At 36.9% G+C, this 13,477-nt stretch overlaps 2 protein-coding genes across 2 annotated transcripts; one reads left to right on the top strand and one right to left on the bottom strand.

Annotated features, from left to right (window-relative positions):
* Positions 1-3,350: 3,350 nt before the first annotated feature.
* On the top strand, positions 3,351-4,581 carry LOC108702418 (hemoglobin subunit beta-2). Its single transcript, XM_018237873.2, has 3 exons — positions 3,351-3,520; positions 3,787-4,009; positions 4,385-4,581. Exons 1-3 carry the CDS (start codon positions 3,429-3,431, stop codon positions 4,511-4,513), a joined length of 444 nt encoding a protein of 147 aa, XP_018093362.1. The 5' UTR covers positions 3,351-3,428; the 3' UTR covers positions 4,514-4,581.
* A 3,121-nt stretch (positions 4,582-7,702) lies between these two features.
* LOC108702417 (hemoglobin subunit beta-2) lies at positions 7,703-9,033 on the bottom strand. Its single transcript, XM_018237871.2, has 3 exons — positions 8,854-9,033; positions 8,295-8,517; positions 7,703-7,891 (listed from the first exon to the last, which is right to left on the bottom strand). Exons 1-3 carry the CDS (start codon positions 8,943-8,945, stop codon positions 7,763-7,765), a joined length of 444 nt encoding a protein of 147 aa, XP_018093360.1. The 5' UTR covers positions 8,946-9,033; the 3' UTR covers positions 7,703-7,762.
* Positions 9,034-13,477: the final 4,444 nt, after the last annotated feature.

The raw sequence follows: 13,477 nt of genomic DNA, 5'->3' as shown, positions 1-13,477 counted from the left end.
ACACACACACCTACACACACACACACACACCTACACACACACACACACACACACACACCCCTACACACACACCCCCCCTTATCTGGCAACAAAAGTCCAGAACCAGTTACTAAGAATTTATTGAACTGGCTGAATACAGAAAAGTGTAGTGTATGTACCACACTCCATAAATATTTCAGAGCTCACACCCAAAGTGGTAATACCTTCACTCTAGGACTATCTAGGACTAGCCAAGCCCCTTTGAACATTTTCCGAGGAAGGCAGGTTTTCTTTAATTATGCCCCTGTCTCTGCCTCATTAAAATCCACAGGTGGAGAATAGTCTTTGAGTGCCCTTTCCCTAACCTGTTTTTCTAGACTAAGCCTGTATACAGGTGTAACGGTAATGGCAGGTTTTTTAAAAATGTATTTATTGGCAAAGCCCAAAATGTCACTCACAGGTTCCAAAATTGTTTAACTGGGAGGTTTTTAACTTGTGTAACACTACTAATTTATCAAAACAAAATCAATAGAAAAAAACTCAGACTGGGCTTTATAACTGCCGTACTGAATTGTATTACACATAAAAGACATAAGGTATGTTATTACACCCCGTTGGCTAGTAGGGAGATGCAAGTGATGACTATGGGTGATAAATTCTTAAATATAATGTGATTCTTTGTCCTCAAGATAGGTTACCAGGCATTGTGCTATCTCTGAGGCAGACAAAGCAGATGAACAACTCCAAAACACACTCAAGATAAAAAGTATACACTTACACTTCTTGCAAACTCAGTGTGTTCGCTTCAACTTTATTGTCACTCCCCAACAACAAACATCTGTTTCATGACCTCTGACATATATATATATACACACACAACATCTTCAGTGTTAAAGAGATACTGACACCAGAAATTAAACTTTTTTTACATCGATAATAATATTGTCTTGCATGCTATTTATAATTTTGCCATAAAAGTATTTACAGATGCTTTTACATCTGATCCCCCGTGTTCCTCTATAAGGGGGCTGCCATATTTGAGCTTCATTCATTTCTTAGCATTATAAGTTCTAACTGACATGTTCAGAAGGGACAGCCAGGTTGGCAAAGCAGTCAGGTTTAGGAACTTCAAGTGACAATTACTTACAAAAGCAGAACATATCAGTGAAAAACGATCAACATGAGCTGTAGGTAATTTTTGATGTACATTAATATTTTGAAGAATCATTTTTTAGTGTCAGTATCACTTTAAGAAAGATTGTACAGAAAATACATGTTATGTTGTTATACGTACTGCTAATCAATGTCTAAATACTATATTTTTTAAATAGATGTTTTTTTATTTGATTTGAACATAACAAAAAAGTACAAATACACATAAATACATTACAGTTACCAACAACCAATATTAAATTACATTAAATACAAATACATTTTAGTAGGGGATGCACCGAATCCCGGATTCAGTTCGGGATTCAGGCAGGATTCAGCCGTTTTCAGCAGGATTCGGATTCGCCCGAATCCATCTGCCCGGGCAAACCGAATCCTAATCCTAATTTACATATGCAAATTATAAGCATAGAGGGACTCTGTCACAAAAAGTAAAAAACATTTTCCCCTCACCAAATGCAAATTAGGATTCTGTTCGGTATTCGGCCAAATCTTTCACGAAGGATTCAGGGGTTTGGCCGAATCCAAAATAGTGGGTTCGGTGCATCCCTACATTTTAGTTACATTAAATTACAAATCATAAAATGGTGAAATGTTCAGTTTGAGAAACAGAATAGGAAATGATTGCAGCCACAGCTCACAATGGGTTAACATTTTTCTAAGTTTAATTAAGTCATCTTATCATTGACTCTCCAACGAATGGACCTCTAATGGCGTTCACAAAAACATAGTATCTGGCATCAAATGAGCAGAGTCAGTTTAGTTTTCTTTTCTAAAGTCTTTTTCTCTGTATTTTAGACTAGTATCTCCAAACTTTTTTTTCCAACTCTAGCATAAGGTCTCCATTTCATTTAGTAGAAATTTGCTTGCTACTGTGACAAAACTACATGTTTCCTTTAATATTTTGCAGATGCTTATTTTCAATACTAGAGTATATAACATTCCTAGAACATATGCTGCAGGATGTGATGTTACTAGATTCAGTTCAAAACTTATATAATGGTTTATCTTGTAAAAACTGAATTTAGAAAATCTAAAATAAAACCCCAGAATTTTAAAGACACATGTAGACAATCAAATTGAGTCTGATCATTTGTGTCCTTAACCCTCTCTGCTTTGTTTTAATTTCTTTCATTTTATTTATAAAAATAATATTTGTTACTGTGTCACATAACATTGCACTGTTCTTTTTTACATATACATCTTTAGGATGCTCCTATGAATAAAGTATACAACCACATTAGCTAGCCTATCTCGGCTTGTAGGGACCCCTGTTGTGGAAGCCCTGGTGGGCCTCTGATCAGCCATTTATAGCATGTATCACTTCTGCTCCCTCTTAAATTGTAAGCTCTTGCAAGCAAGGCTCTTCTCCTGTCATTTCCTAACAACTTGTAATTGTGCATCTGATCTGGTTAAATGTTTGGGAGGAATGAATAAAAGTAATAAAAACAAAAGTGCACAAAAAGGAACAAAAATTCACATTTTGCAATTTAATGTTTTTTCTTAAACAATTATTGCATTGCAAATTTTAATACTGCAGAGCACACTTTTCAGGTGTGCTTAAAGGTGGGGTTTTTGAGATTTTTTATTACATACACAGTAGTACACTGGTACAAACGATAACATTTGCAGTCTTTTTTTCAGATGCGGTCGCTAAAGAGTTTTTGGGTTTGTAAAAGCAACAATAAATTTGCTTAAAAGAAGAAATTGAGAATATTTTTCTTCTTAGGAATTTTATTGTCCATTGTCTGTATCTATGAACTGTTATGTCTGTTATTTACTCTGTAAAGTGCTGCAGGAGATGATGGCTTTGTATAAATAATAATAAACTACTAACTTTTAAAAGGAATGATTTAGGGAATAAACAATTTAACAAAATAAAACAACATAATCTAATTTAGAAATAGTGTAATAAGCATATAATACATAATTTAGAATTGTTTTATTTATTTAACTATAAAGGCTTTATAATATGTAAACCCTGTGTAATGTCCAAATTCTGGATCTGCGTCTTTTATTTCATATATGTACTGAATAGACATATGGTATATATTTTTTCATTTTTTTTGTATTAAACTAGTGAAAGGTAGTAGTTAATATCTTGGTAGGCATAATAATAGGCTGAAGGGAATTTAATGATTCTGCAAAAATTCAAAATGAGGGTGGAGTGAGAGAGGCTGAAGGATAAATAGGGATGGAGACTTGTAGTGTCCACTGATCACACACTGTGTAAAGCAGCTCAGTCAGTATCTGCAGATTCCCCCAGCACTACAGTCACTATGGTTCACTGGACAGCTGAAGAAAAGGCAGCCATTGCTTCTGTCTGGGCAAAAGTCAATATTGAACAGGATGGCCATGATGCTTTAACCAGGTACTGAAACAAGGACTCTGGTCCATATACTAGGTATTATTAAACTGGGATATAAAAAGCCTTTTCCTTTATTGTATTTATGCATTACATTTAACCCAAGATTTTAAGGCCAAAAATTTCATACCAATGTCACACTTTCTAGATTAAAATATAACAACCCACTTTGGCATTGCAGCAAACATGGGGAGAACATCTGAAATAAATAAATATGTGATGTAAATACTATAATGCTGTAACTAAAATCTCATTTTATGTTTATTCTGTAGGCTGCTGGTTGTTTATCCCTGGACCCAGAGGTACTTCAGCAGTTTTGGAAACCTCTCCAATGTGTCCGCTATCTCTGGAAATGTCAAGGTTAAGGCCCATGGAAATAAGGTCCTGTCAGCTGTCGGTACTTCAATTCAGCATCTGGATGATGTGAAGGGCCACCTGAAAGCTCTCAGCAAGACCCACTCTGAGGAACTTCATGTGGATCCCGAAAACTTTAAGGTAACCCTTTAATAACTGTACAATTACAAAGCCATTTAGTATTAAAAATGTGTTTCTTATTGGCATGAAGAAACATCATATTAATTGCAAATTTTAATCTGCTTTCTAGCCATTGACAAAAGACAGTAGATAGATTTTTTTTGTAGTGCCTGTATGTAGATACCATTGTTAAAGAGAAAATTATGTTAAAGCATATCCTTTTAGTGTTACTGCAGCTTAAGCATTAAATTACTTTAAGGTCATTTGGATATTCTTGCATTGCAAACAATAGTCCAAAAGTAATAATGTAGATATAAAAATATTACATGTGGGCAAATTATTGTTTTAAGGTAATATACATTAAGCCATAAAATAATCATATGTTTATGTTTTCAGCGCCTTGCTGACGTGCTGGTGATCGTTCTGGCTTCCAAACTTGGATCTGCCTTCACCCCCCAAGTCCAAGCTGTCTGGGAGAAGTTCAACGCTGTTCTGGTGGCTGCTCTTAGCCATGGCTACTTCTAAAACACTTGTTAATGTTCTGACAATTTTATTTTGCAATAAATGTAATAAAACAATATTTTGAAACAAAAGCAATGCGGTTATAATGTTGTATAAATAACAGGTTTAGTGAAACAAGCACACATACTTGGTCAAATAGAAAGAGCGACAAATGTGATAATTGTCCTTTATCAGTACATACACAACTAAAGAGCAGTGGGAGAAGGTTTAAAAACAAAATGTATATGCAGTAAAATCCCACTTAAACATATATAAAAGATCTTATTATAGATATGTTATGTCTTATGGATTTATTTATGCTATATGTATGTATATATGGGAAAAGCAGGCCATTCAAAAGTTTTATTTCCCAAAACAAGTTTGGAAAGTAAGAATTTTGAAAACCTTGCTTAAACTAAATACACACAATAGAAAGCACAAAGTATGTACAATATAACACTAACACATGTGCACCTAAATGTGAGAGGGATATTTCAAATCAAGATACAGTATGTGAATCCCTGACTCTGTAAATACCCTATACTATTCACATTATACTATTATCTTTGTAGAGAAACTGGTGGGGGGTGGGGGCTACAAAAACAATTTTTCCTTTTCTCCGGGGGCTCTTCTGCACCTAGTCAGGCAAAGCAAAATCTGAGCCCCAGAGTCACTTACAAACTGCACTGATCACAGAGGGCACAACCGTTCGTGGAAGTAGGAAAACTTTTTTTTGGTCTAATCAGCTCCCTATGATCTTAAGCTGTTGTTACTTTATTAGTTAAAGCACTGTATGTTCAAGTCTCATGCAGGGTAGCAAACACTGGGTTGACAATGGTTGTATAAAGTAATTTTCCAAGTTGTGTCCTGTTTTTCCAACACAATTACCCAAATTTTTATAATCGTGTTCATTCATTTTACTGTCACCGCAAAATCTGCTGCCTGCATTTCCACGGGTTACAGTCAGGAACCTCCCTGGGTAGAGTGTAATATTTCCCTTCTACATTTACTTGTAAGGGTCTCTTGAGATTTTAAAGGAAAACTATACCCACCAAACAATGTAGGTCTCTATTAAAAGATACTGAGTAAAACAGCTCATGTGTAAAACCCTGCTTCATGTAAATGAACCATTATCATAATAATATACTTTTTTAGTAGTATGTGCCATTGGGTAATCATAAATAGTTCTGCCTTTTGCTTCCTCACTTCTTCCTGTTACAGTTTAGTGTTGAAGTATTTCTGGTCAGGTGATCTCTGAGGCAGCACAGATAGAGTCACGAAATGGTGGTTCAAGGCAAGAGATGTAAAAGGGCAATATTTATGTAAATATATATTCCAGTTTGGTAAGATTCTTTAATATGTCACTGAATATGATATAAACTATCTGTTGCTTAAGTATTCATTTTGGGGGTATAGTTTTCCTTTAATATTGCTGCCCAACGCAAAACTACCTGGCCTGGCACCCCACTCGTTCCACAACCTCACCTCACCCTTATTATGTATTTGCATAAGTTGTGTTATGTTTTTAAAGTTAACCCACCCTCCCCCATAGCTAGGGCAAACCCCAATCCCCCAGTTGCTTCTTCCCAACATCACAAACCCACCAATGTTTGGCCAAACACTAATAAGTAGTAATGGACAGGGCCCCCACACAAACAAAAGTTTTGGGCCTGTTGCAAGCAGTTCTTCACACACTCTCCCCTACCCACTCACTCATTTTTTGCCAGCAACAAAAATTAAACTATCAAAGAGGGTTTGGGAGAGTAACTACCATGCAGCAGACACCACAATCCAGGCCCGATGTACCTGAGGTCTGCCTGATACAGAGCCCGCTCCCCGCATGCGTGCGCACACACATGTATGTGCACAGATGAGCGCGAGTCTGCAAGCAAAGAAGCACAAACAGGCACTGGAGAGCTTAATTTAAAATATATATATATTCATTTATATTCACTTTACATAAATTTAACTATAAGGAGCAGATTTATCATGGGTTGAATTTCGAGTTCATGGAAGTTATTTAAAACTCTAAAACTCCCATGAACTCAAAATTTGACCAATTGCAATTTATTAAAAAGAAAAATCTAATCTTTGAAATTCGAGTGAATAGGATCGACCCGCAAACTTTTTCGAAAAAAACTTGAATCTCAGGAAGGCTGCAAACAACTCCTAATTGATCCCAGGACGTCTTTGATAGGTTAAAACAGCAATTCGGCAGGTTTAAGGTGGCGAATAGTCGAATTCGAGTTCTTAAAGGGCCGGTGTATGATAAATCTCGTAAATCGAATTCGAGATTTTAAAAAAACTCAATTCGAATTTTAACATTTCCCTAGTCGAATTTCACAGTTTTGGCCATAAAAAAATCGAAAATTAGAATTTTTACTTCAACCCTTGATAAATCTGCCCCTTAATGTGGAACGATGGTTGGATGGGTTATTGCTGTTGGGTTAATAAACTAATATCATAGTGCTGTAAATGGCCAGCCCTGTGAATGGCAGATTGGAAGAGAGCATACACTGAAAGATATGTAATTAAATTGTATTAGCAATACAAATCTAACATTAGAATGAAGCTGATTTTTGAGGGCTGCAGACACTAACCACCAAACCCAGTGGTGTAACTACAGAGGAAGCAAGGGAGGCCCGGGGAAAAGGGGGACCCAGATCGTGGGGTCAGCTTCCTCTTTAGCCACTCACTGAAGATTCAGTACGAGTGCTCACTTGGGCAGGGAGAGCCTGGGTCATGGAAGTTGCTTTCTGCGCAGACATGCTTGCAGGGAGGTGAGAGCCAAGGAAGTTGCACTCTGTGCTGGCCGGGACCCTGTAAAGATTTTTCGTGGGGGGCCCAACCAGGTGTCAGCAGGAAAAAATAGAGAAAAGGAACCAGTTGTTCTTTTTTACCTTATATGAGCAACAAATTTGTGAATAAAGGGGCACACAATTATTCCCAAATATTGACAATGTTGTTGATTCACTTTACTCTGCTGCAAATTCTACTGTTCTGGAGTATTTATGTTATGTTAATGAAGTATTTTGTTCTGCCAACTCACGTCTGAGGTAAAGTGTTTGTGATATTTTAAAGATAATTGTGTATGTACTGTTGTGCATAGATCGATTTATGGACAATTATCCAATTTGTAGCTTTCTGGTTAAACCAAGTATGTGTGCTTGTTTCACTGAACCGGATATTTATATAACATGATAACCACATTGCTTTAATTTCAAAATTTTGTTTTATTACACTTATAGCAAGACAAAATAATTGGCAAGTGTTTTAGAAGTAGCCATGGCTAAGAGCAGCCACCAAAACGGCATTGAACTTCTCCCAGACAGCTTGGACTTGGGGAGTGAAGGCAGATCCAAGTTTGGAAGCCAGAACGATCACCAGCACATCCGAAAGGCGCTGAAAACAGAAACATAGCAACATTACAAAATGTATGCAATCTTGAAACATATATATACTGTATATAAAATGTTTTTATCAATGCATTATTCCTTGGGGCTACTGTTTGCAATGTAAGAATATCCAAATGACCTTAAATATTTAGTTCTGAATAGTTTTATGATTAAGCTGAACGAACACTAATTAATGGATATGCTTTTTTGCTTTTTTTGGATACCAAACTTTAAAATAATTTTCTCTTTAACCATGGAATTTGCTTATATGAACAGACCACTATTTTCACAAGTGTAGTCCTGCATAAATAAATAGAATGCATTCATCCGTTCTACAGTTGCAATCAGTATCATATTTCTTCATGGCAATAAAACACATTTTTGTAATTATTACGTTAAAGGCGGGTTACCTTAAAGTTTTCAGGATCCACATGAAGTTCCTCAGAGTGGGTCTTGCTGAGAGCTTTCAGGTGGCCCTTCACATCATCCAGATGCTGAATTGAAGTACCGACAGCTGACAGGACCTTATTTCCATGGGCCTTAACCTTGACATTTCCAGAGATAGCGGACACATTGGAGAGGTTTCCAAAACTGCTGAAGTACCTCTGGGTCCAGGGATAAACAACCAGCAGCCTACAGATAAAACACAGAAATGAAAGATTTTAGCTGCCTTTCTGTATACTGTTTTATTTATCATGATTTTTTTTACAGCAGTTGATTATTGACCCAGATTAGAGATCAGTGTGAAACATAAAAATCTACCATTCATGCCAAATTATTAACAGTGCCGGGAAATATTTTTCTAAATAGATCAGAGTGGTTCTCAGTACTTTTTTTAGCACTCCCAGATATTCTATTGACCTTAAAGTCAATAGAATATTATTAAATGGTTTACATGTAATGCATACATACAATTTTATCCCAGCTTAATAATACCTAGTAAATGAATCAGAGTTCTAGTTTCAGTACCTGGTTAAAGCATCATGGCCATCCTGTTCAATGTTGACTTTTGCCCAGACAGAAGCAATGGCTGCCTTTTCTTCAGCTGTCCAGTGAACCATAGTGACTGTAGTGCTGGGGGAATCTGCAGATACTGATGGAGCTGCTTTACACAGTGTCTGATCAGTGGACACTACAAGTCTCCATCCCTATTTATCCTTCAACCTTTCTAACGTCCACCCTCATTTTGAATTTTTGCAGCATCATTACAATTCCCTCCAACCTAGTGACCATAAGTGTAACACGCCCAGGCTGCTTCATGATACACAAACTGTTTAAAAAAATATATAAAAATGAGTAAAACATTTGCTTTAATTTATTTTCTTTTGTTTTACAGCAAAGGCCATTATGAAAAATGTAACTGTTTTACATTTTTCTAAAAGGGGAAGTTTTTCTCATCACTTTTTAGTAGTGAATTATGAATCCTAATAAGTATACTATTTTTGTTTAATTGAAAATCGCAAGCCTTTTGTCTTTATAAAGAGCATGTTTATATACTGTATCTGTGAACGTTTAATCTAGATTGAGAAATGTTTGCCCTTTTCTTATACAGTACCAACACATTTACACAAAGACCCCTTATTCAGAATAACCCAGGTCCCGAGCATTCTGGATAACAGGTTCTATACCTCTATATAAATACATACTGAATATACATTCACCAGATATATGCCTGGAAAAAATGTCATCCTTGTTATTGTGCATTATTTTAGTTATATTCTCTTTATTTTTTCACGGGCCAAAAAATCTGCCGTGAAATTTTGCGCATCAGAATAGTCGCTCGCATAAAAGTGTCGCACTTCAAAATTATTTGGATACCCATTGACTTTAATGCATTTGGACGCATATAAAAAAATGTCACTCTCGTTAAAATTATGTTAACGCCCTTTGCGAAACTGCACAGATTCGCCCATCACTAATCCCTATGTTTTTCTGTGCAAAAAGTTGGGTGTATTTAATCTTTCTCTGTATTTAAGATGCTTGCAATATGCTGTTTTTTTCTCGTAAACTCCCATGAACTGGAAATTCGAATAAAAAGCAACCAATTGAAATTTTTCAAAAATTTTACATTTTTCAAACTGGAATTCAAATCGAATTGCACTGCCTGGCACAGTAGTTACAGAGCCTTATAAGTTTACATTGTCTGCTTTAAGACATCAGTTCTGGGCTTGCTGATTAAGGCTTCCTATCAAAAGCTGGCCATAAACTTGTAGGTATATAAAAACATTGTAATTCAAAGTAGCAGCAAACACAAAATTTGCAGATTAAAGCAAAATAGGGAGGAACGCTCTAAATATGCAATTTTGCATCAATGTTTGTTGTGATAGGAATGGGGCACTATTGTTTTTAAGCACACTTTTTATTCTAATAACTGCATTTATTTATAGGGCTCTGCTGACATTATGAAAACAAAAATAAATATTGCATGATGGAAGAAAATATAATGCTAAACAATGTTCCAATATGTTACAATGATGCCAAAGTCATTTGTAAGTCTTATTAATTCACATCTGAATTTTTTGGGGGGTAGAATCTCCCTTTAACTTATACAGGAGATGAGGACAGCTCCTTGTTGCCAGGTCCATTCCATAGTGGCCTTTTAACCATTCCAAATCTGTCTTCCTCTACCAGAGCTGCAAACTGATATAGTCTACTAAAATTCAGAGTCTGCAAATCTATATATCCATAATGAATGTGTCAATCTGTTGAATTCAGTTGAATGTGTGTATGCAAAGATACAACTGCACATGGGAACTGCACAGAGGGACGTTTGGCAATGGATCCAGATAAAAGCTTGCCTGGTTGTTTTGCTGCCAGTGTATGTATTGTTTCCTTCAGTGGGCTATACTGGTGTAGGAAACATTTGGGTTGATAGTTGGCCTCTAACCTTAGTGAAGCAACTTATACACAAAACTCAAGGCTTTTTTAAAAACAAAAATTCTATCCAAATTCTGAATGTCTACCAATCATGGTCAGTAGAGTCCATAAACACCAAGGATATTTATCAGGAGGCATCATTTTGGGTAGCAGGCCCAGATCTGTGGACAGGCCACAAAGGATCTGGCTTAGGGCAAAAAATATTTGGATGGCCAAATCACCACTGGCGATTGGGTGGAAGATTTTGACAGATGTTTTAATCTCCCACCCACCCAGTCCCGAGTGGAAGCGATTTCGCAAGAGCAGAGGAAGCAGCGATGGAGGGGGAAGCTGTGGGGAGTGGGTGGGTAAAAAAGGGGTAAAAGTGGGGTGTAAGCAGTGAAGGGGTAAAAGCAGTGGTGTAGTGTGAGTAGCGGGGGTGTGAGCAAGTGTGGGCCTAGGGATGCAGAATCTTTAAATTCATCCCTGCAAAGGTTAACAAGGGTTAGCTTTAGTTAGCACAAGTTAGCATTAATGGGCACATATCAAATTCATTTTTGAAGCTTGAGCAGGAAAATAGTTGACGTTCTGTGATAGTAGCATAAATCAATAAATACAAATAAAATAAATAAAAATAAATAAAGGCACAAAGCCACAAGCCAAATTTCAGTTACCAAAGGTTAGGAGAATTCTTCTTCAGTATGTGCCTAAATATCCTTTGATGGCTGAAGAAAAAATTCTATCAATTCAGGGCACTGACTAAAATCTTTGTAATGTTTACTAGTGGATTATTTCAGGGATGCCTGAATAAGATTGAAATCTAAAGGCCAAAATACTTTTTTGGCCTAATTTGCATTGTCTAAAATAAATGTTTAGAGTTGGTGCATCCCTATTATTATTATTATTAATAATAATAATAATATCAAATATAAGTCAACAGCTTTTTGGTCCATGGTCCTTGGGAGGTCTGATTGATATCTGGTCAGATATTGATTGGGCTAGTTTGAAAATTCTCCCAGGTGAGGACCACATGTTGATGCAGTCTTCCCCAATGGGTCTCCATAGGCCCCCCTCCTCCAATCACTTTCCCACAGTGTTGGTGACCAAGGATCAGCAGTATATTATTCATAAACTTCAAAAAGCTGTTCTCTCTAGTTGTGGTATTTTATCACAGAAAAGACTACACACCCATTCCTTATAATACAAGACTAAAGCTAAACTGGTGTTGTTGAGAAGGCACAGAATATGTTGAGCATGCATTCCTACATTTCTACAGTCAGACAGCTGATTTTATCAAAAGATTTTTTTTTACAAAGGCAGTGTCCAAAAAGCTGTAGCCATAAGATTAAGCATTCCACAAAAAGTCAAAGGTTACCTAAAAAATATGTTAGCATTACCTCTAGAGCTACAGCAGTGTGCCCCAATATTACTTTTATGTGCATAAACAGCTTTGAAACATGATAAAACAGCCAACTGATTCATATTTTCTGCGTTTATCTGAACACAGTGATATTAAAACTTTTCAGTAAGCTAAAAAAAAATGCGGAAAAGCAATTGTAACTATGTCTTGCACACACCACTCTATAGGGGAAATTTACTAAAGGGCGAAGTGGCTAAAGCTGGTGAAAATTTGGCAGCGTGACGTCATTTTGGCACTTCGCCGATTTACTAACGGTCGCTGGCGTAATTTACCAAGGAGACAGACTCTGGCGCAACTTCGCACTCTAACGGCAGGCGAATTTTCACTCTGGCGAAAGAGTGTTACTACGCAAATCCAATAAGTTTTTGATTTTACTGACCCTTACCTCTATCTCCAGACTTGCCTTCGCCACCTCAGACCAGGCGAAGTGCAATAGAGTACATAGGAGTTCCTCAAAAAAAAAGTTTAAAATTTTTCTAAGTCCCAAGAAACGCTGGCGTCTTTTCCTTTTTACAGGGTGATAAGCTGAAAAAGATCGAATTTTTTTTGGGGTACCCTCCTTCCCCCCTACATTTGCTAACATATGGCACATAAACTATACACTGGGCACATGAGTAGGGCACTATAACACCTCTAGTTTATTTTATTAAGGTTCCCTGTCCTTGTGTAGTGTAATGTATTTGCTGCAGTATATACGGCCATTGTACTTTAACTGCACGTCATATGCAAATTAGCCAACGCTAGCTTAACTTTAAACTGCTGAGCGTATTTTCGATAGCGTAACTTCGCCAGCATTCGTTACCCTGTGCGCAACTTCGGATCTTCGCAAATAAGCGTTTTCATGGCGCATTTACATCTGGCAAAGTGTTGCGATGTGCGCGAAGCCAGCACTGGCGAATTTTCGCCGGTTAGTGAATTTGCCCCTATGGGTAGCAGGTGAAAAGTTCTTGCTTTTAAAATGTGCCCTACCTGGAAATTCTGGTCTTATGAATGATATGTGTTGAATATACTTACAATGTCAATCACTATTCACTAACTTCGAGTGAAGTATTCGAAGTTAAAAAACTTTTGGGGTACTTCGACCATCGAATGGGCTACTTTTACCTTCAACTACGACTATCGAAGGATTCGAAGTAAAAATCGTTCAACTATTCGACCATTCAATAGTCGAAGTACTGTCTCTTTAAAAAAAACTTCGACCCCCTAGTTCGCCATCTAAAAGCTACAGAAGTCGATGTTAGCCTATGGGGAAGACCCCCATAGGCTTGGCTAACTTTTTTTGATCGAAGGATATTCCTTCGATCGTTGGATTTAAAT

Source organism: Xenopus laevis, chromosome 9_10S, assembly GCF_017654675.1.
Source record: "Xenopus laevis strain J_2021 chromosome 9_10S, Xenopus_laevis_v10.1, whole genome shotgun sequence".
NCBI lineage: Eukaryota > Metazoa > Chordata > Amphibia > Anura > Pipidae > Xenopus > Xenopus laevis.
Note: the sequence above shows the minus strand (reverse complement) of the source record. Positions and strands in the feature narration are given on the sequence as shown.